This window comes from Oncorhynchus masou, chromosome 28 (genome assembly GCF_036934945.1).
Source record: "Oncorhynchus masou masou isolate Uvic2021 chromosome 28, UVic_Omas_1.1, whole genome shotgun sequence".
NCBI lineage: Eukaryota > Metazoa > Chordata > Actinopteri > Salmoniformes > Salmonidae > Oncorhynchus > Oncorhynchus masou.
Genome location: NC_088239.1, coordinates 74,891,967 through 74,919,344, shown reverse-complemented (window position 1 = coordinate 74,919,344; position 27,378 = coordinate 74,891,967). Strand labels below are relative to the sequence as shown.

Genomic DNA, 27,378 nt, shown 5'->3' with positions numbered 1-27,378 from the left:
AGATGACATGAAAAGCAGAGAGCGATGACAAGGAGGATGGCATGAAAAGCAGGGAGAAAGCAGAGATAGACATGAAAAGTAGGGAGAGAGATTACATGAAAATCAGAGAGAAAGCAGAGAGAGATGACATGAAAAGCAGAGAGAAAGCAGAGAGAGATGACATGAAAAGCAGGGAGAAAGCAGAGAGAGATAGATGACATGAAAAGCAGGGAGAAAGCAGAGAGAGATGACATGAAAAGCAGGAGAAAGCAGAGAGAGATGACATGAAAAGCAGAGAGAGATGACAAGGAGGATGGCATGAAAAGCAGAGAGAGAGATGACATGGAGGATGGCATGAAAAGCAGAGATGACAAGGAGGATGGCATGAAAAGCAGGGAGAAAGCAGAGAGAGATGACATGAAAAGCAGGGAGAAAGCAGAGCGATGACATGAAAAGCAGGGAGAAAGCAGAGAGAGATGACATGAAAAGCAGGGAGAAAGCAGAGAGAGATGACATGGAGGATGGCATGAAAAGCAGAGAGAGATGACATGAAAATCAGGGAGAAAGCAGAGAGAGATGACATGAAAAGCAGGGAGAAAGCAGAGCGAGAGATGACATGAAAAGCAGGGAGAGATGACATGAAAAGCAGGGAGAGATGACATGAACATCAGGGAGAAAGCAGAGAGAGAGATGACATGAAAAGCAGGGAGAAAGCAGAGAGAGAGAGATGACATGAAAAGCAGGGAGAAAGCAGAGAGAGATGACATGAAAAGCAGAGAGAAAGCAGAGAGAGATGACATGAAAAGCAGAGTGAGATGACATGAAAAGCAGAGTGAGATGACATGAAAAGCAGAGAGAGAGATTACATGAAAATCAGAGAGAAAGCAGAGTGAGAGATGACATGAAAAGCAGAGAGATTACATGAAAAGCAGGGAGATGACATGAAAAGCAGGAGATGATGACATGAAAAGCAGGGAGAAGATGACATGAAAATCAGGGAGAAAGCAGAGAGAGATGACATGAAAAGCAGGGAGAAAGCAGAGAGAGATGACATGAAAAGCAGAGAGAGAGATTACATGAAAATCAGAGAGCAGAAGAGATGACATGAAAAGCAGAGAGAAAGCAGAGTGAGAGATGACATGAAAAGCAGAGGAGATTACATGAAAAGCAGGGAGAGAGATGACATGACATGAAAAAAGCAGGGAGAGAGATGACATGAAAAGCAGGGAGAAAGAGAGAGACATGAAAAGCAGGAGAAAGCAGAGAGAGATGACATGAAAGCAGATGACATGAAAAGCAGGGAGAAAGCAGAGAGAGATGACATGAAAAGCAGAGAGATGACATGAAAAGCAGAGTGAGATGACATGAAAAGCAGAGAGAGAGATTACATGAAAAGCAGAGAAAAAGCAGAGTGAGAGATGACATGAAAAGCAGAGAGAGATGACATGAAAAGCAGAGAGAGAGCAGAGAGAGATGACATGAAAAGCAGGAGAAAGCAGAGAGATGGCATGAAAAGCAGAGAGAAAGCAGAGAGAGATGACATGAAAAGCAGAGAGAGATGACATGAAAAGCAGAGAGAGATGACATGAAAAGCAGAGAGATGACATGAAAAGCAGAGAGAGATGACATGGAGGATGGCATGAAAAGCAGAGAGAGATGACATGAAAAGCAGGGAGAAAGCAGAGAGAGAGATGACATGAAAATCAGAGAGAAAGCAGAGTGAGAGATGACATGAAAAGCAGAGAGATTACATGAAAAGCAGGGAGAGAGATGACATGAAAAGCAGGGAGAGATGACATGAAAAGCAGGGAGAGAGATGACATGAAAATCAGGGAGAAAGCAGAGAGAGAGATGACATGAAAAGCAGGGAGAAAGCAGAGAGAGATGACATGAAAAGCAGAGAGAGATGACATGAAAATCAGAGAGAAAGCAGAGAGAGATGACATGAAAAGCAGGGAGAAAGCAGAGAGAGATGAAAAGCAGGGAGAAAGCAGAGAGAGAGACATGAAAAGCAGGGAGAAAGCAGAGAGAGATGACATGAAAAGCAGAGAGAGACAAGGAGGATGGCATGAAAAGAGGGAGAAAGCAGAGATAGATGACATGAAAAGCAGGGAGAGAGATTACATGAAAATCAGAGAGAAAGCAGAGAGATGACATGAAAAGCAGAGAGAAAGCAGAGAGATGACATGAAAAGCAGGGAGAGAGATTACATGAAAATCAGAGAGAAAGCAGAGTGAGAGATGACATGAAAAGCAGAGAGATTACATGAAAAGCAGGGAGAGAGATGACATGAAAAGCAGGGAGAGATGACATGAAAAGCAGGGAGATGACATGAAAAGCAGGGAGAAAGCAGAGAGAGATGACATGAAAAGCAGGGAGAAAGCAGAGAGAGATGACATGAAAAGCAGAGAGAGAGATTACATGAAAATCAGAGAGAAAGCAGAGAGAGATGACATGAAAAGCAGAGAGAAAGCAGAGTGAGAGATGACATGAAAAGCAGAGAGAGATTACATGAAAAGCAGGGAGAGAGATGACATGAAAAGCAGGGAGAGATGACATGAAAAGCAGGGAGAGAGATGACATGAAAAGCAGGGAGAAAGCAGAGAGAGAGATGACATGAAAAGCAGGGAAAGAAAGAGAGAGAGATGACATGAAAGCAGAGAGAGATGACATGAAAAGCAGGGAGAAAGCAGAGAGAGATGACATGAAAAGCAGAGAGATGACATGAAAAGCAGAGTGAGATGACATGAAAAGCAGAGAGAGAGATTACATGAAAAGCAGAGAAAAAGCAGAGTGAGAGATGACATGAAAAGCAGAGAGAGATGACATGAAAAGCAGAGAGAGAGCAGAGAGAGATGACATGAAAAGCAGTGAGAAAGCAGAGAGATGGCATGAAAAGCAGAGAGAAAGCAGAGAGAGATGACATGAAAAGCAGGGAGAAAGCAGAGAGAGATGACATGAAAAGCAGAGAGATGACATGAAAAGCAGAGTGAGATGACATGAAAAGCAGAGAGAGAGATTACATGAAAAGCAGAGAAAAAGCAGAGTGAGAGATGACATGAAAAGCAGAGAGAGATGACATGAAAAGCAGAGAGAGAGCAGAGAGAGATGACATGAAAAGCAGTGAGAAAGATGAGATGGCATGAAAAGCAGAGAGAAAGCAGAGAGAGATGACATGAAAAGCAGAGAGAGATGACATGAAAAGCAGAGAGAGATGACATGAAAAGCAGGAGAGATGACATGGAGGATGGCATGAAAAGCAGAGAGAAAGCAGAGAGAGATGACATGAAAAGCAGGAGAAAGCAGAGAGAGAGATGACATGAAAATCAGAGAGAAAGCAGAGTGAGAGATGACATGAAAAGCAGAGAGATTACATGAAAAGCAGGGAGAGATGACATGAAAAGCAGGGAGAGATGACATGAAAAGCAGGAGAGAGATGACATGAAAATCAGGGAGAAAGCAGAGAGAGATGACATGAAAAGCAGGGAGAAAGCAGAGAGAGATGACATGAAAAGCAGAGAGAGAGATTACATGAAAATCAGAGAGAAAGCAGAGAGAGATGACATGAAAAGCAGAGAGAAAGCAGAGTGAGAGATGACATGAAAAGCAGAGAGAGATTACATGAAAAGCAGGGAGAGAGATGACATGAAAAGCAGGGAGAGATGACATGAAAAGCAGGGAGAGAGATGACATGAAAAGCAGGGAGAAAGCAGAGAGAGAGATGACATGAAAAGCAGGGAGAAAGCAGAGAGAGATGACATGGAAAGCAGAGAGAGATGACATGAAAAGCAGGGAGAAAGCAGAGAGAGATGACATGAAAAGCAGAGAGATGACATGAAAAGCAGAGTGAGATGACATGAAAAGCAGAGAGAAAAGCGAGATGACATGAAAAGCAGAGAGAGATGACATGAAAAGCAGAGAGAGAGCAGAGAGAGATGACATGAAAAGCAGTGAGAAAGCAGAGAGATGGCATGAAAAGCAGAGAGAAAGCAGAGAGAGATGACATGAAAAGCAGAGAGAGATGACATGAAAAGCAGAGAGAGATGACATGAAAAGCAGAGAGATGACATGAAAAGCAGAGAGAGAGATGGCATGAAAAGCAGAGAGAAAGCAGAGAGAGATGACATGAAAAGCAGGGAGAAAGCAGAGAGAGATGACATGAAAAGCAGGGAGAAAGCAGAGAGAGATGACATGAAAAGCAGAGAGATGAAAAGCAGAGAGAGATGACATGGAGGATGGCATGAAAAGCAGAGAGAAAGCAGAGAGAGATGACATGAAAAGCAGGGAGAAAGCAGAGAGAGAGATGACATGAAAAGCAGGGAGAAAGCAGAGAGAGAGATGACATGAAAAGCAAAGAAAGCAGAGGGAGAGATGACATGAAAAGCAGGGAGAAAGCAGAGGGAGATGACATGGATGACATGAAAAGCAGGGAGAAAGCAGAGAGAGATGACATGAAAAGCAGGGAGAAAGCAGAGAGAGAGATGACATGAAAAGCAAAAGCAGGGAAAAGCAGAGGGAGAGATGACATGAAAAGCAGGGAGAAAGCAGAGAGATGACATGAAAAGCAGGGAGAAAGCAGAGGGAGAGATGAAATGTTCTGACAGACAGAGGATGAGAGAGTATAGGGGAGGTCAAAAAATGAAGACCGAGTGAGAGCCAGAGAGCCTTACAAGAGCGAGAGATGATGAGTGCATTCATCTTAAGATAGTTAGTTTGGTGAGGGACAGAAAGAGAGGGAAAGATGTAAATGAAAGAAAAAGAGAGCGAGAGGTGACAGATGTAGTCAAAGCACCCCATCTTGGCCCTGTAGATTAGACCGACTGGTTTATCTTAAGCCGTGTCAGGAAGTGTTCCAGCGGGCCAGACGCCATAGAATAGAAAACAAGCGGTCCTCTGTCCTCACTGAACTCTGCTGACACTCAGACACACACAGTCACACATGCTCCTATTGCCATGTTTTCTGGTTCGAATCCCTGAGCCGACGAGGCGAAGAATCTGTCTGTGCCCTTCAGCAAGGCTCTTAACCCAAATTGCTCCTGTAAGTCGCTCTGGATAAGAGCGTCTGCTAAATGACTCGAATGTACATTTTATGGATCAATGCTCTCTCACCCTTTCACTCTCACTCATCTGCTCCACTTTAAAATCACTCCCTTTGAAATTGACCCACTTTGTAGTAAATGGCTGTCATGGATGTCTCTAAAGAAAATAGCTTAGAGGTGCAGTATTTTGTTGTTCACAATAAGGGGATTCATGTCATTGTTCTCTCTGTGGTGTATAGAATAAGAAGGGACACACCGCCCTCTAGTGGTTGTTTGGGGAATCAATCTGACTCGCAAAATGCTCACAGCTCACTCTAGTGGTGATATGCAACTTTACAGCTTAATTTGACTGTAATTACAATGTAATCATATGACAATTGAACTGGGAACAGCAGCCAGCTGTAGATAGCTCATTTATATAAGCAGTGTCCACAGAGGGAGATGCAGATATTCAATTATTGATTTCCATATAATTTTTTCCCCCTGATGGAAAATGGACGTTACTCATTATTTAATCACTAGCAAAGTAATGCATGCACACGTACACACACACACGCGTACACATGTACAGACGTACACACACACACACACACACACACACACACACACACACGTACACACGTACAGACGTACACACACACACACACACACACACACACACACACACACACACACACACACACACACGTACACACGTACACACACACGTACACACACACACACACACACACACACACACACACACATACACACACACACACACACACACACAACATCGACGAGCTAACCACCTCCGTCATCGGCTTAATTAGAAAATGCATCAGTGACGTTGTACCCACGGTGAGGGTTCGCTGCTTCCCCAACCAAAAGTCCTGGATTAACACCAAGGTTGGCACTAAACTAAAGGACAAGGCTACCCCATACAGAGATATCGTAGACAACCCTGAGGCTACGGCCGAGGACAGGAATAAGTACAAGAAGTACCGCTATGACCTCCAGAGTCCTCAAACGAGCAAAAAGACAATATAGGAATAAGGTGGATTCATACTACACAGGCTCCGACGCCACCCGCATGTGTCAAGGGCTACAGTCCATTACGGATCACAAAGGAAGACCCAACTCCATGCATTTTATGTACGCTTTGACACCGACCCGGGTGTGAGTGCTGTCACCGACCCAGAGGACTAATCTCGCTCTCCAAGGCCGACGTGAGAAGGGTCTTTAATCAGGTCAACAGCTGCAAGGCCGCGGGCCCCGTCGGTATTCCAGGACACGTTCTCTGCCTGTGCAGAACAGCTGGCAGGCATGTTCACGGTCATTTTCAACCTCTCCTTGTCCCAGTATGTAATCCCCACGTTTTAAGATGACCACAATGATCCCTGTTACTGAGATCTCTTAAGGATTCATGCCACAATGATTACCGCCCTGTTGCACTCACTTCTGTGAAGTGCTAATGAAGGGCTTTGAGAGGCTGGTTATGGCACACATTAACTCCACCATTCCAGCTACCCTAGACCCACTCAATTTTGCATACTGCCCCAACAGACCCTTAGACCCAATCTCAATTGCTCCCCACACTGCCCTCGCCCACCTAGATAAGAGGAATAACTACAGTGCATTCGGAAAGTATTCAGACCTTTGATTTTTTCCACGTATCATCCTTATTCTAAAATTGATTTAAATGGTTTTTTCCCACTCATCAATCTACACACAATACCACATAATGACAAAGCAAAAACATTTTTTTTTTAAATCTTTGCAAATTTATTACAAACAAAAAACGGAAATATCACATTTCCATAAGTATTCAAACCCCTTTACTCAGTACTTTGTTGAAGCACCTTTGGCAGCGATTACAGCCTCAAGTCTTCCTGGGTATGACACTACAAGCTTGGCACACCTGTATTTGGGAAGTTTCTCCTATTCTTCTCTGCAGATCCTCTCAAGCTCTGTCAAGTTGGATGGGGAGCGTTGCTGCACAGCTATTTTCAGGTCTCTCCAGAGATGTTCGGTCAGGTTCAAGTCCAGGCTCTGGCTGGGCCACTCAAGGATGTTCAGAGACTGGTCCCGAAGCCACACCTGCGTTGTCTTGGCTGTGTGTTTAGGGTCGTTGTCCTGTTGGAAAGTGAACCTTCACCCCAGTCTGAGGTCCTGATCGCTCTGGAGCAGGTTTTCATCAAGCATCTCTCTGTACTTTTGCTCCATTCATATTTCCCTCGATTCTGACTAGTCTCCCAGTCCCTGCTGCTGAAACATTTCCCCACAGCATGATGCTGCCACCACCATGATTTACTGTAGGGATGGTGCCAGGTTTCCTCTAGATGTGATGCTTGGCATTCAGGGCAAAGAGTTCAATCTCTCATCAGAACAGAGAATCTTGTTTCTCATGGTCAGAGTCCTTTAGGTGCCTTTTGGCAAACTCCAAGCGGGCTGTCATGTGCCTTTGTGGCCACTCTACCATAAAGGCCTGATTGTTGGAGTGCTGCAGAGATGGTTGTCCTTCTGGAAGTTTCTCCCATCTCCACAGAGGAGCTCTGTCAGAGTAACCATCGGGTTCTTTGTCACCTCCCTGACCAGGGCCCTTCACCCCGGATTGCTCAGTTTGGCCAGGTGGCCAGCTCTTGGAAGAGTCTTAGTGGTTCCAAACTTTTTCCATTTAAGAATGTTCTTGGGGACCTTCAATGCTGCAGACATTTTTTGGTACCCTTCCCCAGATCTGTGCCTCAACACAATCCTGTCTCGGAGATCTACAGACAATTCCTTCGACATCATGGCTTGGTTTTTGCTCTGACATGCACTGTCAACTGTGGACCTTATATAGATGCGTGTGTGCCTTTCCAAATCATGTCCAATACATTGTATTTACCACAGGTGGACTCCAATCTAGTTGTAGAAACATCTCAAGGTTGATCAATGGAAACAGGATGCACCTTAGCTCAATTTCGAGTCTCATAGCAAAGGGTCTGAATACTTATGTAAGTAAGGTATTTCTAAAAACCTGTTTTCACTTTGTCATTATGGGGTATTGTGTGTAGATTGATGAGGGAGAAAAAATATTTAATCAATTTCAGAATAAAGCTGTAACGTAACAAAATGTGGAAAAAGTCAAGGTGTCTGAATAATTTCCGAATGCACTGTATGTGAGAATGCTGTTCATTGACTACAGCTCAGCGTTTAACACCATTATCCCCTCAAGCTCGTCACCAAGCTTAGGACTCTGGGTCTGAACACATACCTCTGCAACTGGATCCTGGACTTGACGTGCCGACTCCAGGTGGTAAGGGTAGGCAACATCACCTCCACCACACTGACCCTTAACACAGGAGCCCCACAGGGGTGTGTGCTTAGTCCCCTCCTGTACTCGCTGTTCACCTACGACTGTGTACGACTTCAACGGATGACTTCAACGCCATTATCAAGTTCACTGATGACATGACGGTGGTAGGCCTGAGCACCGGCGACAATGAGTCAGCCTACAGGGAGGAGGTCAGTGTGGTGCCAGAGCAACAACCTCTCCCTCAACGTCAGCAAGACCAAGGAGCTGATCGTGGACTATAGGAAATGGGGGGGTGAGCACACCCCAATCCACATCGACGGGGCGGCAGTGGAGCAGGTCGACAGCTTCAAGTTCCTCGGTGTCCAAATCACTAAAGACTGAAAATGTCCAAACACACACGTACAGTCATGAAGAAGGAGCTAATGCACCTCTTCCACTCAGGAGGATGAAAAGGTTTGGCACGGACCCTCAAATCCTGAAAAGTTCTACAGTTGTACCATTTGAAAGCATATTGACTGACTGCATCACTGCTTGGTATGGCAATAGCACCGCCCTCGATCGCATGGCGCTACGTACGTCACTGAGAACGAGCTTCCTGCCATTCAGGACCTCTATATCAGGCGGTGTGAAAAGAAGGCCCGGAAAATCGCCAAAGACTCCAACCACCCAGGCCAGGCCGTAGACTATTTTCTCTGCTGCCTCACGGCATAAGGTGTGTCAGATCTGACCCCAGCAGGCTCTTGAACAGCTTCTATCCCCAAGCAATACAACTGATAAATAACAAACAAAATAACTACACAGACCGAGTTTACCTCGTATCTTTATTGACCTTTTTATTTCAGTCTCTCTGGACACACACAGGGCCCTACACGCACGCACACACACACACACACACACACACACACACACACACACACACACACACACACACACACACACACACACATACTTTTCACTCCAACACACACACAAACACTCACTCCATCATCTGCTCTCACACATAATATGCACATACATTTATACTGACTCTACACACCCGCACACCCACACTCCCACTCACCTGCAAGCTGCTGCCACTCTGTTTATCTTCTATCCAGTTGCCTAGTCACCCCTGTACATATCTACCTCCATCACCCCAGTATACCTGTCACCTTACCCCTATACATATCTACCTCCACCACTCCAGTATCCCTGTCACCTTACCCCTATACATATCTACCTCCATCACCCCAGTATCCCTGTCCCTGTCACCCCCCTATACATATCTACCTCCATCACCCCAGGATCCCTGTCACCTTACCCCTATACATATCTACCTCCATCACTCCAGTATTCCTGTCACCTTACCCCTGTGCATATCTACCTCCACCACTCCAGTATCCCTGTCACCTTACCCCTATACATATCTACCTCCATCACCCCAGTATCCCTGTCACCTTACCCCTATACATATCTACCTCCATCACCCCAGGATCCCTGTCACCTTACCCCTATACATATCTACCTCCATCACCCCAGGATCCCTGTCACCTTACCCCTATACATATCTACCTCCATCACTCCAGTATTCCTGTCACCTTACCCCTGTGCATATCTACCTCCACCACTCCAGTATCCCTGTCACCTTACCCCTATACATATCTACCTCCATCACCCCAGTATCCCTGTCACCTTACCCCTATACATATCTACCTCCATCACCCCAGTATCCCTGTCACCTTACCCCTATACATATCTACCTCCATCACCCCAGTATCCCTGTCACCTTACCCCTATACATATCTACCTCCATCACCCCAGTATCCCTGTCACCTATATACATATCTACCTCCATCACCCCAGTATCCCTGTTACCTTACCCCTATACATATCTACCTCCATCACCCCAGTATCCCTGTCACCTTACCCCTATACATATCTACCTCCATCACCCCAGTATCCCTGTCACCTTACCCCTATACATATCTACCTCCATCACCCCAGGATCCTGTCACCTTACCCCTATACATATCTACCTCCATCACCCCAGGATCCCTGTCACCTTACCCCTATACATATCTACCTCCATCACTCCAGTATCCCTGTCACCTTACCCCTATACATATCTACCTCCATCACCCCAGTATCCCTGTCACCTTACCCCTACGCATATCTACCTCCATCACTCCAGTATCCCTGTCACCTTACCCCTATACATATCTACCTCCATCACCCCAGTATCCCTGTCACCTTACCCCTATACATATCTACCTCCATCACCCCAGTATCCTGTCACCTTACCCCTATACATATCTACCTCCATCACTCCAGTATCCCTGTCACCTTACCCCTATACATATCTACCTCCATCACCCCAGTATCCCTGTCACCTTACCCCTATACATATCTACCTCCATCACCCCAGTATCCTGTCACCTTACCCCTATACATATCTACCTCCATCACTCCAGTATCCCTGTCACCTTACCCTTATACATGTCTACCTCCATCACCCCAGGATCCCTGTCACCTTACCCCTATACATATCTACCTCCATCACCCCAGGATCCCTGTCACCTTACCCCTATACATATCTACCTCCATCACCCCAGGATCCCTGTCACCTTACCCCTATACATATCTACCTCCATCACTCCAGTATCCCTGTCACCTTACCCCTATACATATCTACCTCCATCACCCCAGTATCCCTGTCACCTTACCCCTATACATATCTACCTCCATCACCCCAGGATCTCTGTCACCTTACCCCTATACATATCTACCTCCATCACTCCAGTATCCCTGTCACCTTACCCCTATACATATCTACCTCCATCACTCCAGTATCCCTGTCACCTTACCCCTATACATATCTACCTCCATCACCCCAGTATCCCTGTCACCTTACCCCTATACATATCTACCTCCATCACCCCAGTATCCCTGTCACCTTACCCCTATACATATCTACCTCCATCACCCCAGGATCCCTGCACATGTAAATATGGTATTGGAACTGACTTTTTAAAATATTTCCGGTATATAGTATGTTTACTTACTTACCGGTACTTTATTGTGTATTTCAAATGTCTTATTCTTATTTCTCGTGTGATTTTTTTTTCTTACTAGTAATATATTGTTCTTGATTATTGCATTGTTGGGTTGTGATTTCACAGTACTTGTGCATGTGACATTAAAAACTTGAAACACACGCTAACACCAGTCTCTGCCTGCCTGTTTGTTTATTTCAGAGTGTGATGCAGGGGACCATTCCCTACCTGGGCACTTTCCTTACAGACCTAGTCATGATGGACACAGCCATGAAGGACTACCTGGACGTGAGTGGCACACACACACACAGACACACACTCACACATCCCCTCTTTCCTCAAAATTACACACAACCCAATTTCTGTTCTGAATAACATATTTTCTTGTTTACAGGGAGGGCTGATCAATTTTGAGAAGAGGAGGAAGGTGAGAAATGCAATATGAATTTAAAGTGTGATGATGATTATGGTGATTACAATGATGATGAAGATGTGAGTGCATATTGATCATTTTCTTTCCTCTGGTTGTATAGGAGTTTGAGGTGATTGCCCAGATCAAGCTTCTGCAGCTGGCCTGCAACAACTATAACTTCACCCGAAACAAGCGTTTCCGAGAGTGGTTCTCCGGTGTGGACAAACTCACAGAGGCTGAGAGGTAAGAGAGAGAACAGATATAGTATTCTGTGACAAATACATGAAAGAGTATTTTCACACTGCACCATAAATAGATTGCTGTGGGTGTGAGGAACAGTAGGGGGGGAAGAGAGGGAGACTTTGAAAAAAAGGAGGAGTAATGAAAGACCGGAACACACAAACACATGCTCTTCTTTGTGTGTTTTTCCACAGTTACAGCCAGTCATGTGAGATCGAGCCATTGTCAGAGTCAGCCTCCAACACTCTCAAGAAGAAGAACACAGGAATCATCAAACGCTGGAGCGAGTAAGTCAATAAATATTATTGCAGGAAGTTATTTCTGTTCAATAGGTGCTCTATATGATTTACAGTCTATTTGTGTCAATGTGTTTCAACTCATTATACACGCTCTTCTTTTCTCCCGCTCTTGCTCTCAACCTGCATTTTCTCTTCCATCTCTCCCCTCTCTCTGTCTCTCTCCCTCCCATTTCTTCACTCCCTCTCTCAGTCGCCAGCCTGCCAGCTCGGAGCCAGGCTGCAGCAGTGCGGGCAGCTCCCACTCCAAGTCCTTTGACCAGCTGCGTTACGCCCCCTGCCTGGGGGGCTCGGGTGGAGGTGGAGGGGGTGATGGAGCGGACTCCCTGAGTGTCACCTCCGCTGGCTCCAGCAGCTCCGATGTGGAGGAGATCAATATCAGCTTCATCTCCGACTCACCCGATGTCCACGAGCGAAAGGTGTGAGAGAGAGGAGATCTTCTATATATCTATTTATTTCATGTATACAGGAAAGTCGATTAAGAATATATTCTTATTTACAATGATGACCTGTCAGTGGACAGGGATGTATTACTATGAGTGTGTGTTGACATCTGTAAGCTGGAAGTTGCCCCACCATGTGTGATGGGGATGTCATATCTCTGAGTCTTGCTTTAAAGACCATGATACCTGTATAATCACTATAGCCATACTACTGTCTTAGCATAGTATAACTCTTCCATCCCACAAGAAACAGCTCATGTGAGACCCACTGGTGACTGTAGCTCTTAATTCCTTTTCTGTAGACCTCCACGCCTTCCGTAAAACATTCCAATTCCACATTAGGGAAGTGCGGCCCCTTGCCTGACCTGGCACCCACGGTACTATTTAATACTTCCTGTACCATTTCTCTGTTTCCCCTGTGCTAGCTTGTGGTGCAGCCATTTCACACTGCCATCAGAGTAGTGTGCTGCTTGCACTGTGTCCATCTGAGTGACGTCACCATCACATCACCCCTGTAGCCATTTTGTGAATGGGCGAGAACTGTGTGTGTGTGTGTGTGTGTGTGTGTGTGTGTGTGTGTGTGTGTGTGTGTGTGTGTGTGTGTGTGTGTGTGTGTGGGTGTGGGTGTGTGCGCGTGGGGGTGTGTGTGTGTGTTGAGTAGTTTCCGAATGTGTGCAGGTGTCGATTTATTAATGTGTCTGCTCCCTTTGATCACCGCTGAACCTTGACCTTTTTTGTTTTGACTGGTTTTATTTGTTGTGTCTTTGGTGAAGAGTTAATCTTGTATCCATAATACTCAGTAGAAGTAACAGTTCATCTTGTATCCATACTACTCAGTAGAAGTAACAGTTCATCTTGTATCCATAGTAACAGTTCACCTTGTATCCATACTACTCAGTAGAAGTAACAGTTCATCTTGTATCCATAGTAACAGTTCATCTGGTATCCATACTACTCAGTAAAGTTCAATCCATAGTTTCATCTTGTATCCATACTACTCAGTAAAGTAACAGTTCACCCATACTGTATCCATATCCATAGTAACAGTTCACCTTGTATCCATACTACTCAGTAAAGTAACAGTTCAGTTCACCTTGTATCCATAGTATCCATTCACCTTGTATCCATACTACTCAGTAGAAGTAACAGTTCATATTGTATCCATAGTAACAGTTCACCTTGTATCCATACTACTCAGTAGAAGTAACAGTTCAGTATCCATAGTAACAGTTCACCTTGTATCCATACTACTCAGTAACAGTTCATATTGTATCCATAGTAACAGTTCACCTTGTATCCATACTACTCAGTAGAAGTAACAGTTCATATTGTATCCATAGTAACAGTACCTTGTATCCATACTACTCAGTAGAAGTAACAGTTCATATTGTATCCATAGTAACAGTTCACCTTGTATCCATACTGATCAGTAGAAGTAACAGTTCATCTTGTATCCATACTACTCAGTAGAAGTAACAGTTCACCTTGTATCCATAGTAACAGTTCACCTTGTATCCATACTACTCAGTAGAAGTAACAGTTCATATTCTCAGTAGAAGTAACAGTTCACCCATTGTTCATCCATACTACTCAGTAGAAGTAACAGTTCATCTTGTATCCATAGTAACAGTTCACCTTGTATCCATACTACTCAGTAGAAGTAACAGTTCATCTTGTATCCATAGTAACAGTTCATCTTGTATCCATACTACTCAGTAGAAGTAACAGTTCACCTTGTATCCATACTACTCAGTAGAAGTAACAGTAACAGTTCACCTTGTATCCATAGTAACAGTTCACCTTGTATCCATACTACTCAGTATCCATAGTAACAGTTCACCTTGTATCCATACTACTCAGTAGAAGTAACAGTTCATCTTGTATCCATAGTAACAGTTCACCTTGTATCCATACTACTCAGTAGAAGTAACAGTTCATATTGTATCCATAGTAACAGTTCACCTTGTATCCATACTATCAGTAGAAGTAACAGTTCATCTTGTATCCATAGTAACAGTTCACCTTGTATCCATACTACTCAGTAGAAGTAACAGTTCACCTTGTATCCATACTGTATCAGTTCATCTTGTATCCATAGTAACAGTTCACCTTGTATCCATACTACTCAGTAGAAGTAACAGTTCACCTTGTATCCATACTACTCAGTAGAAGTAACAGTTCATCTTGTATCCATAGTAACAGTTCACCTTGTATCCATACTACTCAGTAGAAGTAACAGTTCATCCATAGTAACAGTTCACCTTGTATCCATACTACTAACAGTTCATATTGTTCATAGTAACAGTTCACCTTGTATCCATACTACTCAGTAGAAGTAACAGTTCACCTTGTATCCATACTACTCAGTAACAGTTCATCTTGTATCCATAGTAACAGTTCACCTTGTATCCATACTACTCAGTAGAAGTAACAGTTCATCCTTGTTCATCCATACTAATCAGTAGAATAACAGTTCATCTTGTATCCATAGTAACTGTTCACCTTGTATCCATACTACTTAGTAGAAGTAACAGTTTATCTTGTATCCATACTACTCAGTAGAAGTAACAGTTCACCTTGTATCCATAGTAACAGTTCACCTTGTATCCATACTGATTAGAAGTAACAGTTCATCTTCCACATATTTCATTGTATCCATTTCAGTAGAAGTAACAGTTTTATGTCATTGTATCCATACTACTCAGTAGTAGCACAGTTCACTCTTACTACTCAGTAGAAGTAACATTCATCGTGTATCCATAGTAACTGTTCACCTTGGTTCATCTTGATCCATAGTAACATTAGTAGTAAAAATCCATACCAGCCTCAATTTCAGTGTTCCCAAGTATTTGTCTTAATTCACTGGAATTCATTCAATAGATCCCAGTCATGTTAAATTATCCCATTTAAGATGCATTGCTTAACTTGATTGCATCTCAATATTCTTAAGTGGCACTGTGATCTAACCTGTGCTACCCCCCTTCTCTCTCTGTCTCTCTCCAGTTCTGGGAGTCCACCTCTCTGTCCTCCTTGGATGCCTCTGGTCTGGGCTCTGGCTCGGGCTCCAGTAGCGCCTCCTCCTCCTCCATGTCCTCCACGCCAGTGGCGGGTGCGGGCTCCCGCTCACACAAGCGCTCCGTGTCGGGCGTGTCCAGCTACTCGTCGCTGTCACTGCCCCTCTACAACCAGCAGGTGGATGACTGCTGCATCATCCGTGTCAGCCTGGACGTGGACAACGGCAACATGTACAAGAGCATCCTGGTGAGCTGCTGCGTCCGTTTTCAATATGATAGATTAGAAAAGAGAATTTCCCTGCCAATGTGTTTAGTGGTTGTCAGGTCTGGTTGAGTCCAATTTCTTGTGGTCATCACATGATCTCCAGGTGACCAGTCAGGACAAGACGCCGGCGGTGGTCAGGAAGGCCATGGTGAAACACAACCTGGACCGGGAGAGAGCGGAGGATTACGAACTGCTGCAGAAGATCTCTGAGGAGAAAGGTCAGTCAGCTGTTTGTCACGTTCACTCAGGACTTACAGTAGAAGCTGAAAGATACAAAGATCAACGTTCATGCATTTTGAACTACATTTCAGTTTTCCCCACACCCTCCATTCTGGACCTGTTCGTATCTCTGGTCACTGTCATTTTTAGAAATACCTGCACACGCCTTGTTAACAATCTCTCCTTCCATCTTCTCGAACAGATTTTGACATTCTCTCTTGCCTGTTGTTTCAATGTGCCTTTTACCTTGCCAATGTTTCTTTTGCACCCCCCCCTCCACAGAGCTGAAGATTCCAGACAATGCCAATGTTTTCTATGCCATGAACTCTTCGGCCAACTACGACTTTGTCCTGAAGAAACGCGGCTTCCCCAAGGTGGGCCGGACCAAGCACGTGGCCAGCTCCACCCTGCCGCGAATGAAGCAGAAAGGCCTGAAAATTGCAAAGGGCATCTTCTGAGGGGCAATGCCATGTCACCAGAAACCCTCACCCACCTCCCTGCTTCCTGCTGGGCCTTCTGGGTGCCACCCCTGCTGTGCCATGGTAGAGGGGCCTGTTACCAGCTTGGCCGTGTTCAGCATCTGAGCGTGAAAGCCTCAGAGGACTAATAAAGCTGAATGGAATGGAAATCCCTATTGGCCAATGAACTTGCACTCAACTCCATTTTGCGAGGCAGGTGACTGTCCTTGTGGAAGTAGTGACTCTGTGTGGATGCTATGTATGCTTACCCACATCTGACCCCTCTCCCAGGTGTTTCCTAACCAGGCTACAACCCATGTTCAGGTCACTTCCTGTGAGTCCACATCACTTCCTGTTAGCTTCACAGCTCTCTGTGGATGCCCTAATCGAGAGGGGAAAACCTGAGTAAAAATATAACTATGTCATCTAGGTGCGTAGGAAAATGAATTCCTCCCCTCTGAAGGAGTTACACTCCCTCTAGTTTCTATAGACCTCTCCCTCAGCAAAGGTTCAGGTACTATTTTTTTACAATCCTTTCTAGACTACCATCAACTGCATCTGTTTCTTTCATGTTCCGCGACACGCGGACTGAGACAGATGGACAGATGCTCAGTACTGCCAGCTAGCGGAGGGAAACGCGTTCCAACGAACCACTAAAAGGATTTTGGGAGAGAAAGGCCCCTACTGGATAGATACATTGGGTTGTTAACCAATCATCAGAAACTTTACTCCTTTTAACTTCTCACTGCTAATGGGAACATGTCCAGTTTGTTAAACTAACACTATTCACACAAATAGGGCATTATTATTACTACAAACATTCAATAATAGCTAATTTGGTCACTGCTTTGATGCGGCGGCACTCTGCATTTGTGCATTGCGTCTTATTTCTCCAAGTGGTGCTAACAGACAATGAAATGCTACAGCCAGCCCGCTCCCTCCCTCCCTCCCTCCCCTTTTATTTCATGCCTGATGTCTTTCAGTTTCACACTAGAGTTTGAGAGAGAGGCTCTCTCCTGACATGAAGGAGTAGGCAGCCATGAGGGCTCAATGATGATGGTTCATGGAAATAGTGCAACTGAGGCATCCAGCATGCATTTTGGTTCAGTATTTGTATTTGTATTTGTTTTAATGGGTGCATTTCTGGGAAGCCAAAAAAAGTGATGTGGCCAGTTAGAGTACATTATGGTGACCTGAAATGCACATTATGGTGACCTGAAATGCACATTATGGTGACTTGAAATGCACATTATGGTGACCTGAAATGCACAAAGTCGGGCGGCCATTGCGGCTCAAACACGATGGCACTAAATGGCTTCTCCTCGATTGGCAATGCCTTAGAGAGTAGAACTGCCTACATGTGAGCCGAATGGCACAAAATGGCTGTTGTTGGCATGGTGACCACTCCCTCAGATCATCAAGAAAGTTAGCTCCGAGCCATTTGATGGACCCCAATGTGTGCTAGACCCTCTTGTCAATGACTTGCAGGAGGAGAGAAATGTATGTAAAAGGACACTCTGCTCCCTTTTAACTAGAAGTGCGTTTGTGGAAAGTACTCAAGCACTCGGAGAGAGAGATGTATGTTGTATTGTGAAACGAAGCGTGGTTTTTAAATGTCCAGTCTTTTTGTTCCCTATAGTGTAACGAAGAAGAAACGAGAATGAAAGGACTGTCCCTTTTGTTTGCTCCCTTCCTTTCATCACAAGGCCTTTCATCCTTGTGTACCAGGGTTGGAGGTCAACTTCATTTCAATTCAGTTAAATCAGCAGATAAATGAAAAAGAGGAAGAGAAAGTACAACTCAACTAAAACATTGTCAACTCCACGTGTGCCAAAGACCGGTGGACTATGATGAAGTATGAGGTGGTTTTGGGAGCATTGAGATTGGAAGTGGAGGGAGTGAGTTTGCCTGCTGTTGAAAGGCTCAGAAGTTGTGTGATTCTTTGTGTATGAGATGAGTCCTTGGTTTGTAGTACCCCATGTCTATCCATTTCCTACAGTATTGCAGCACTTTGGATCAAACCTAATAACAGCAGCCATGACAGTAGTGTTGTGGATTACAGTGTTAAAACTCAAGCCTTTGCTCAAAGAGTTTTCTGAAACTAGTGACTTTTTGACTGTGACCGTGTCACACTGAGTACGGTTACATGCACACAATAATACAATTATTGTGAATAGTCAAATTAATATAATAGTTTGATTAAAACGTTTACATGCTTTGCAAGAATAAATGATTTCCCTCATACTTGTGTTTACATGGAGCCATCTGAAATCAGACAACCTGGTGGGACTTTGATAAATGCAGAATATCAGCAATCAAAATAAACGTTCTACCACAGCGACCATGTTATCTTTGTAAAGCATAGTTGATTCTGAGTTTGGACATACAATGTTTATGTGAAAACGACTTCTAAGATGTGTACTTTAGGTTTTTCCTAACTCACTTCACTCGTGCAAAACAAGGAAGCTCGCCCTGCTTGCGCTGACACACGCACAGACACAGATCAAACACATCGCTATAACTGATTAAAGCGTTTACATGTCCTACATTTTTTAAGGATGTCTCAGAAAATCAGGTGTTTTAATTGGCGTATGCTTACTTCGAATATGGCCGTATGCCGATTAAGATGAGCAGAGTAAGGTGTTTACATGACTAATGCCATACATACTCAGCCTTCTGCCATAATCAGTTTAACATCAAATTATTCATGTGCTTGTAACCGTACACAATGTGTCATGTGCAAGACAGTAAATGTTCTAATAGGGACATGGGATTGCATCTCTATCAGAGGGCACATCTAAACTGGCTATACTTCATTTTTATAGCCTTTTTACACTATTGTGCTAACCTGAACCGTAGTGTGCTGGCTCGATCTGATATTTTCTTTTGACATGGTACGTAACCAGGCCAACGCAGTACAGCTTGGCTCAGCTCAGTACAGCAAAAAGGGTATGTCAAATGCCACATAAATCCTATAACACGCCACAGCAATCGTCAGACTACATTTCACAACAAACGCGTGATGTGCCTAACAGTAAAGCCATGGAAATGGTTTCATGTGCTATGATGATCGTGTTTCACATGTCAGTTATCAGAAACATGGGTGGTCATATTTATCGCATGTTAGTACTGCATTATGAATGCATTACGTCAGTATAATATAAGTGAAGTGAGTTTCATGCTTTCAAGTGTGCTGGTTGGTGGTGGTGTTGAAAAGGACGCTGTATGTTTGTGGATGTTGGGGTCCGGTAGTCTACTGTGATTACATGTGATTTGCTGGACTTCATATTAGTGGTGTTGATGGAAGTTGCCCCTAAGCCCTGATTCAAGGTCAGCGTCTATTTCTACATCCTATTAACAAGCTTAGGATTTGTGTTGGGAAAGCTGAACCTGGATCTGCAGTTAAATACTTTTTGTGGTTGATCAATGAGTGAGTGAGAGATGGATTCTTTAACTGGAGATCCTTAAACTTTTGTGAAAAATCATGCATTTGTGTCAATGGGAGATTTACACTTAAGTTTCCAGTTAATGTCAGTAAACGTTCATCCCGGATTGTGTGCTTATCTTTATTTTTTGCTAATGTCTTTGTGCCCTCCCCAGCTACCCAGCCTATCTACACTGAGTGTACACAACAGTAGGAACACTTTCCTAATACCGAGTTGCACACCCCTTTTGCCCTCAGAACAGCCTCAATTCGTTGGGGCATGGACTCTACAATGTGTTGAAAGCGTTCCACAGGGATGCTGGCCCATGTTGACTACAATGTTTGTCACAGTTTCAAGTTGGCTGGATGTCCTTTTGGTGGTGGACCATTCTTTATACACACAGGAGACTGTTGAGCTTGAAAAACTCAACAGCGTTGCAGTTTTTTGACACACTCAAACCGATGCACCTGGCACATACTACCATACCCCGTTCAAAGGCACTTAAATATTTTGTCTTGCCCATTCACCCTCTGACTGGCACACATACACAATAAATGTCTCAATTGTGTCAATGCTTAAAAATGCTTCTTTAACCTGTCTCCTCCCCTTCATCTACACTGATTTGAAGTGGAGCTTTCAACTGGATTCACAAGGTCAGTCTGTCATGGAAAGAGCAGGTGTTCTTAATATTTTGTACACTCAGTGTATATATCAGAGGTGGAGAGGGGGATCTGACAAAAAGATGTCAGCATTTCAGGTTTCACAAATGCTAGTCTGTGTGTGTACGTGACACACACACTCTTCTGTGTCTATTGTAAATGAAGGGCCAAAGACTGCACCTCTCCACCTATCTCTCTAAGTTAGTCCCTCAGAAACCCAGACTGATCAGGAATATGTCACCTTGCCTCAACCTCTCACAATGATCATCCTTAAAACCTTTGTGCCATCGCTCTCCGTCACTGTCAAAGGCTCTGAACGTTCTAACGATTACCTGTTCAGTGTTTTTTCTATGTTCTTTTTGTATTTTTTGTATATTAAAAGACTCAATGTCCTTTGTACTTTAGATTATTTTCTTCATTTTCCTGTTTTGTGTTTGCTGGCTTTATTTATTAACTTGTAAATACTTTTTTGTAGCATTGTACATTGTTTCTTTTCCCATGCAATTACAAATTAATATATATGTAAATATAAATATATATGCGAAGTTTATACCACAGTATTTGTGGATCAACTTGTCTCCATATCCCTTTGACTTTGGTTGCTTTACGTCAATCCTCTGTCGTTTTTGTATAATGGTCAGTTTTGATATTGCTTTCCCCCTTATTGTGTTTAATGTTGGAGAAAAAAACACCTAATAAAAACTTACTGTGTGTCAAAACAATTGCATATGTCTTCGCTGGCGCAGGAGAGGACCTTTTGTATTTTGGGTAAAATATCAACTCAAAGTTTATATCCCAGGACAAATTAGCTAGCAACTCCAGTACAGCTCGCATTCCTCCAGTTCAGTGCCAGACACTTGTAGAATCTATGCAAAAGCACATTGAAGCTGTTCTGGCGGCTCTTGGTGCGTCAACACCCTATTAAGACACTATGTTGGTGTTTCCTTTATTTTGGCAGTTACCTATATCAATATACAATACATTTGACAACAAATCAAAAGCAAGCTCTGTGTACAGATACAAGACATCAGTACAAATGTCTTGTGTGTCTAGTACAGCTAATGATCAGTGATTCCTGTTGCCAGAAACCCAGTAACTCTTCTCTGTTAGACATGTGGGCTTCTTGCTAGTTCAAAGACTAATTCAGTCAAATCATATTCAACCAAGAGCAGTGTACTGAGGGGTATCTCCTCTCACAAGTTGTTGTTACTCTGTCTGATGCCCATTAGCCACACAAGTCATTGACACTAAAGGCCGGGGTTCAATCTGATCACGCATTTGAAAAATGCCTTTAAATTATGCATTTCTGACACAAAATATTGCCTTTAGAAAATATGCATTGCTGATCTGATTGAATCCTGGCCTGATACAGAACCCAAACCGGCTGCGTGCGTGCGCCATCGTGCATAAATGTATTTTGTCCCCCCACACCAAACGCGATCACGACACGCAGGTTAAAATATCAAAACAAACTCTGAACCAATTATATTAATTTGGGGACAGGTTGAAAAGCATTAAACATTTATGGCAATTTAGCTTGCACTTTTTAGCTAATTTGTCCTATTTAGCTAGCTTGCTGTTGCTAGCTAATTTGTCCTGGGATATAAACATTGAGTTGATATTTTATCCGAAATGCACAAGGTCCTCTACTCCGCCAATTAATCCACACACAAAAAAAAATTTGTTTGTAGTCATCTCTCCTCCTTCCAGGCTTATTCATCTCTTGACTTTATATTGCGATTGGCTACTTTCATAAATGGGTATAACCAATGAGGAGATGGCTGCTTCTATAAACCAATGAGGAGATGGGAGAGGCAGGACTTGCAGCGCGATCAGCGTCAGAAATAGAACCGACTTCTATTTTAGCCCTTGGCAACGCAGACGCTCGCTGGCGTGGGTGAGCAGTGTGGGTGCAATAATTGAATAACATGTATGTCTAAATTTATTTTGCAATGCTCGTAGTGTCGTCAGCCTGTTAGGCTATTCCCCCTGATTTGCTCCTTATAAATATAGTAGCACCTGTCGACAATTGTGTCTCTATCTTCGCTATTCCTTGTTTCATAGGATGACCTTGTTTACGTGGTAATATGTTCTAAATTACAGTGTCTACACAATGTTACAATGTAATGAGTGCTTGAGTAGTTCTTTGACCAAATACTATTTTACACTCAAGTAGTTTTTAGAAAGGCTATTTTTACTTCTTCTTGGGTGACGGTGCCTTTGTAAGGACTCCTTCGTATTGAAGCATTTGCCCCAACCATGGCGTCTATAGAAATGTTCACTCGGTTTTCAGTGTGACTTTTTTTATGTGTACCTAATGCACTTGATGAAATATAGCATTTTTTACATACAGGGCACACATAGGATTTATCCCCTGTGTGAGTCCTCATGTGAACTGTCAGAGAAGCACGAGCTGCAAAATTTATTTCACAAAAACTGCAATTAAGAGGTTTCTCCCCTGTGTGCCTCCTCATGTGCACTTTCGCATCTGAACCATGGAAGAAACATTTACCACAAACACTTCAACTATGTGATTTCTCACCTGTGTGAATCCTCACATGCAACTCCATGTTTGCTTTCTGAATGAATTGTTTGCCACAGAAGCGACAGGGATAAGATTTCTCCCCCGTGTGGCTCTTGATGTGAACTTTTAGATTAGAGCTACTGCTGAAACCTTTGCCACAATGAGGACATTGATAGGGTTTCTCCCTTGTGTGGCTCCTGATGTTTTTGCTCATATTAGAACGATTGCTGAAACATTTACCACAATTTGAGCATTTGAATGATTTGTCCCCTTCGTGAATCGCCATATGCATTATTAGTTCAGTACTCACAGTAAAACGTTTTCTACAAACATAACAAGAAAACCTAGTATCAATATGAGTTTGGAGATGTTCTTGCATACTCTCTGTGGAATCAAAGTGTTTTCTACACACACCACAAAGATGGTCTTCATCCGTCATATGCATTGTCATGTGAGTAACTAAAGAAATCATGGAAATAAAAGACTTCCCACACACTTTACAATAACAAAGAGGCAGAGCAGGACTTTGACTTACACTACTAGGTGATTTCAGATGGGACAACTCCATGGATATCCTACACTCATTAGTACTGAAGCAGGACCATTGTCCTTTTAGTCTGTATTCCCATTATTCCAAGTGACTGAGGTCCTCCTCTTTCCCTCTGATAAGCATGATTATTTTCAATCTGAGCTGCAGAACACTGTGGGAACACTGTGGGTTCGCACACTGTAGTTCTCTTCATCAGTTTCTGTGTTAATCTGTTCAGTTGAGGTGCAGGGAAGAGGGTCTCTCTGTCTGTTTTCTACACTTTGGGTTTGGTGAAGATCTGAGGACTGACTTGGGTCCTGATCATAGTGACTTTTCACAAAGGCAGAAGAGAATATGAAGTATTCCTCTAGCCGTTGAAGCTGCTTTTCCACTTGACTGGCCCGGAGTTCCTCCTGTTCCTCTTTTACCTCCTGCCCCAGATTGGGGCTCCTTTCCTTCTCACAGTGTTGCTGCTTAGGGGGAACCTCTTCCTTAGAGACAATGAGCTGCTGGAGGTCTGGAAAAAAAAAGAAAAAAAAAGAGGATGAAACCACAAATGCTGGATTTAGGCCTAGGCCTGTACTAGCCCAATAATGGACTACCCTTACTCCTTATAGTCTTATAATTATTTGGATCCCCATTAGCTTTTGCAGAAACATCAGCTAGTCTTCCTGGGGTCCACAAAACATCCCATCAAAATCAATTTTACAAGACCTCCTGAGTGGCACAGCGGTCTAAGGCATTGCATCGCAGTGCTAGAGGCACCACTACAGATCCGGGTTCGATCCCGGGCTGTGTTGCAGCCGGCCGCGACCGTGAGACACAATTGGCCGAGCGGTGTCCGGGTTAGAAGAGGGTTTGGCCGGCTGAGATGTCCTTGTCCCATCTTGCTCTAGCTCCGTGTGGCGGCCGGGCGCATGCACACTGACTTTGGTCGACACATTAGTGCTGTTGGATTCCGGGTTAAGCGGGCAGTGTGTCAAGAAGCAGTGCGGCTTGGCGGGGTTGTGTTTGGGAGGAAGCATGACTCTTGACCTTCGCTTCTCCCGAGTCCGTACGGGAGTTGTAGCGATGGGACAAGACTGTAACTACCGATTGGATATCAAGAAAAAGATAACATTACAAAAAAAAAAAAAATGCATCTTAAGGCTAAATTCATCGTTAGAACCCTATCAATTTGCCTAGAAACTGGTGTAATTCCTGTCTAGAGGAATTTTCGAGTGACACTTTCGGGAAAACAGGATTATTTACAGAAAATGACAGTTAAAGCGACAAACCTGCTCGGTGTACCTTCATTTCAGGTTTAAGAACGATATCCAGCAGTTTCTGTAGACGTTCTCCTTCTTTGTATGGACAAATTCTTCGTGGTACTCTGCTATCGTTTGTTCAACTACCTCGAATATCTCCTCAGCAGCCGCTTTTAATCGCTGGTTAAGAAACACTCTGAACAACAGTATTTTAGGGAATGTTCAGGGAATGTAAGTTTAGTTGGCTAGTTACCTGAATTACGAGCTTGCTAGCACTGCGCTATATATGAACTGACCCTGGTTGCAAGCACTAGAACAAAAAAACAGCGTCTCGTTAGCAACACTAAAAAGACGAATCGCAACCAATCGACAGGTGCATACACCGCCGCCAACTGGAATGTGAGACCGGTCACAATATATATTCTCTTAACTAACCTTAATCCCGACAAACCTCACTACTCCCGTCACCCCCATGTAAAATACCGCCCACTCCCGGCTCACGGAATTTAAGGCATTTTCTGAGTAGAGCGTTGTGGGAATTGTGTTGTGAAAGCATAGTTTATGCACTACTCAAGATACACAAGTATAGTTTTGTAGTGTTCACTAGGAAAACAGTAGTATTTACAGTAGTAATCAGGTAAGTACAGTATTTTTACTACTTGATGTTGGTAGTAAATAAGTAGTCAAAACACTACAGCTTTACTACACAGGCTTATCAGCAGTAATCAGGTAGTTTTTACTACGTGTTTGCAGTGGTGTAAAGTACTTAAGTAAAAATACTTTAAAGTACTACTTAGGTCGTTTTTTGGGGTAACTGTACTTTACTGTACTATTTATATTTTTGACAACTTGTACTTTTATTTCACTACATTACTAAAGAAAATAATGTACTTTTTACTCTATACATTTTCAAATCAAATGTTATTTGTCACATACACATGGTTAGAACCCTTTTCCCTGACACCCAAAAGTACTCATTAACTGGACACTTTATTGTCGACACTGAGCCCCGCAGATCCATCACGACTGGTCTGCCGATGCAATCGCCCGATGCGGTCTCAACAGGCTATTCCGTTACAATGTTGACGAAGAACCACCTGCTAGCCCCGGCCCTCTAGCTTTCTGAATGCCGTGTCCCCCACTCGCCTAGCGTAGTAGTGACTACCAAACGGCCCCTGACTCACCTATTGCTGTTCACTGTTCACCATTTATCTTCAGAGTTCGTACTGTTAGGTGACCTAAACTGGGATATGCTTAACACCCCGGCCGTCCTACAATCTAAAATAGATGCCCTCAATCTCACACAAATGATCAAGGAACCTACCAGGTACAATCCTAAATCTGTAAACACGGGCACCCTCATAGATATCATCCAAACCAACCTGCCCTCTAAATACACATCTGCTGTCTTCAACCAGGGTCTCAGCGATCACTGCCTCATTGCATGCGTCTGTAATTGGTCCACTGTGGGACCAATTGTGGGACCAACTGGGACACTATAAAGTCCATGGAGAATAAGAGCACCAACTCCCAGCTGCGCACTGCACTGAGGCTAGGAAATACCGTCACCACAGATAAATCTATGATAATCGAGAATTTCAATAAGCATTTTTCTACGGCTGGCCATGCTTTCCACCTGGCTACCCCTATCCCGGCCAACAGCTATGCACCCCCCACAGCAACTTGCCCAAGCGCCCCGCTTCTCCTTCACCCAAATCCAGATAGCTGATGTTCTGAAAGAGCTGCAAAATCTGGACCCCTACGAATCAGCTGGGCTAGACAATCGGGACCCTCTCTACAATTTCCCACCGCAATTGTTGCAACCCCTATTACTAGCCTGTTCAACCTCTATTTTGTATCGTCTGAGATCCCTAAAGATTGGAAAGCTGCCGCGGTCATCCCCCTCTTCAAAGGGGGAGACAGTCTAGACCCAAACTGTTACAGACCTAAATCTATCCTTCCCTGCCTTTCTAAAGTCTTCAAAAGCCAAGCTAACAAACAGATCACCGACCATTTCGAACCCTGCCGTGTGGACAACTACAAATACCTAGGTGTCTGGTTAGACTGTAAACCCTCCTTCCAGACTCACATTAAGCATATCCAATCCAAAATTAAATCTAGAAACAGCTTCCTAAGCCTCCTTCACGTATGCTACTAAACATACCCTCGCCAAACTGACTATCCTACCGATCCTTGACTTCGGCAATGTCATTTACAAAATAGCCTCCAACACTCTACTCAGCAAATTGGATGTAGTCTATCATAGTGCTATCCGTTTCGTCACCAAAGCCCCATACACTACTCACCACTGCGACCTGTA

At 43.8% G+C, this 27,378-nt stretch overlaps 1 protein-coding gene across 4 annotated transcripts in view; it reads left to right on the top strand.

Annotated features, from left to right (window-relative positions):
* LOC135518280 (ral guanine nucleotide dissociation stimulator-like) overlaps window positions 1-21,155 on the top strand; it is an 87,841-nt gene extending 66,686 nt beyond the window's left edge. For 3 of the 4 annotated variants that reach the window (XM_064943338.1, XM_064943337.1, XM_064943334.1), the window contains exons 9-17: window positions 11,529-11,615; window positions 11,722-11,754; window positions 11,861-11,982; window positions 12,174-12,266; window positions 12,469-12,694; window positions 13,021-13,095; window positions 15,722-15,979; window positions 16,101-16,215; window positions 16,499-21,155. In XM_064943338.1, the coding sequence (XP_064799410.1) occupies window positions 11,529-11,615; window positions 11,722-11,754; window positions 11,861-11,982; window positions 12,174-12,266; window positions 12,469-12,694; window positions 13,021-13,095; window positions 15,722-15,979; window positions 16,101-16,215; window positions 16,499-16,674 (1,185 nt within the window). In that variant the 3' untranslated portion in view covers window positions 16,675-21,155. The remainder of the gene's footprint in view (window positions 1-11,528; window positions 11,616-11,721; window positions 11,755-11,860; window positions 11,983-12,173; window positions 12,267-12,468; window positions 12,695-13,020; window positions 13,096-15,721; window positions 15,980-16,100; window positions 16,216-16,498) is intronic. The other variant, XM_064943336.1, reaches the window with a different exon arrangement.
* The last annotated feature ends 6,223 nt before the right edge of the window (window positions 21,156-27,378 follow it).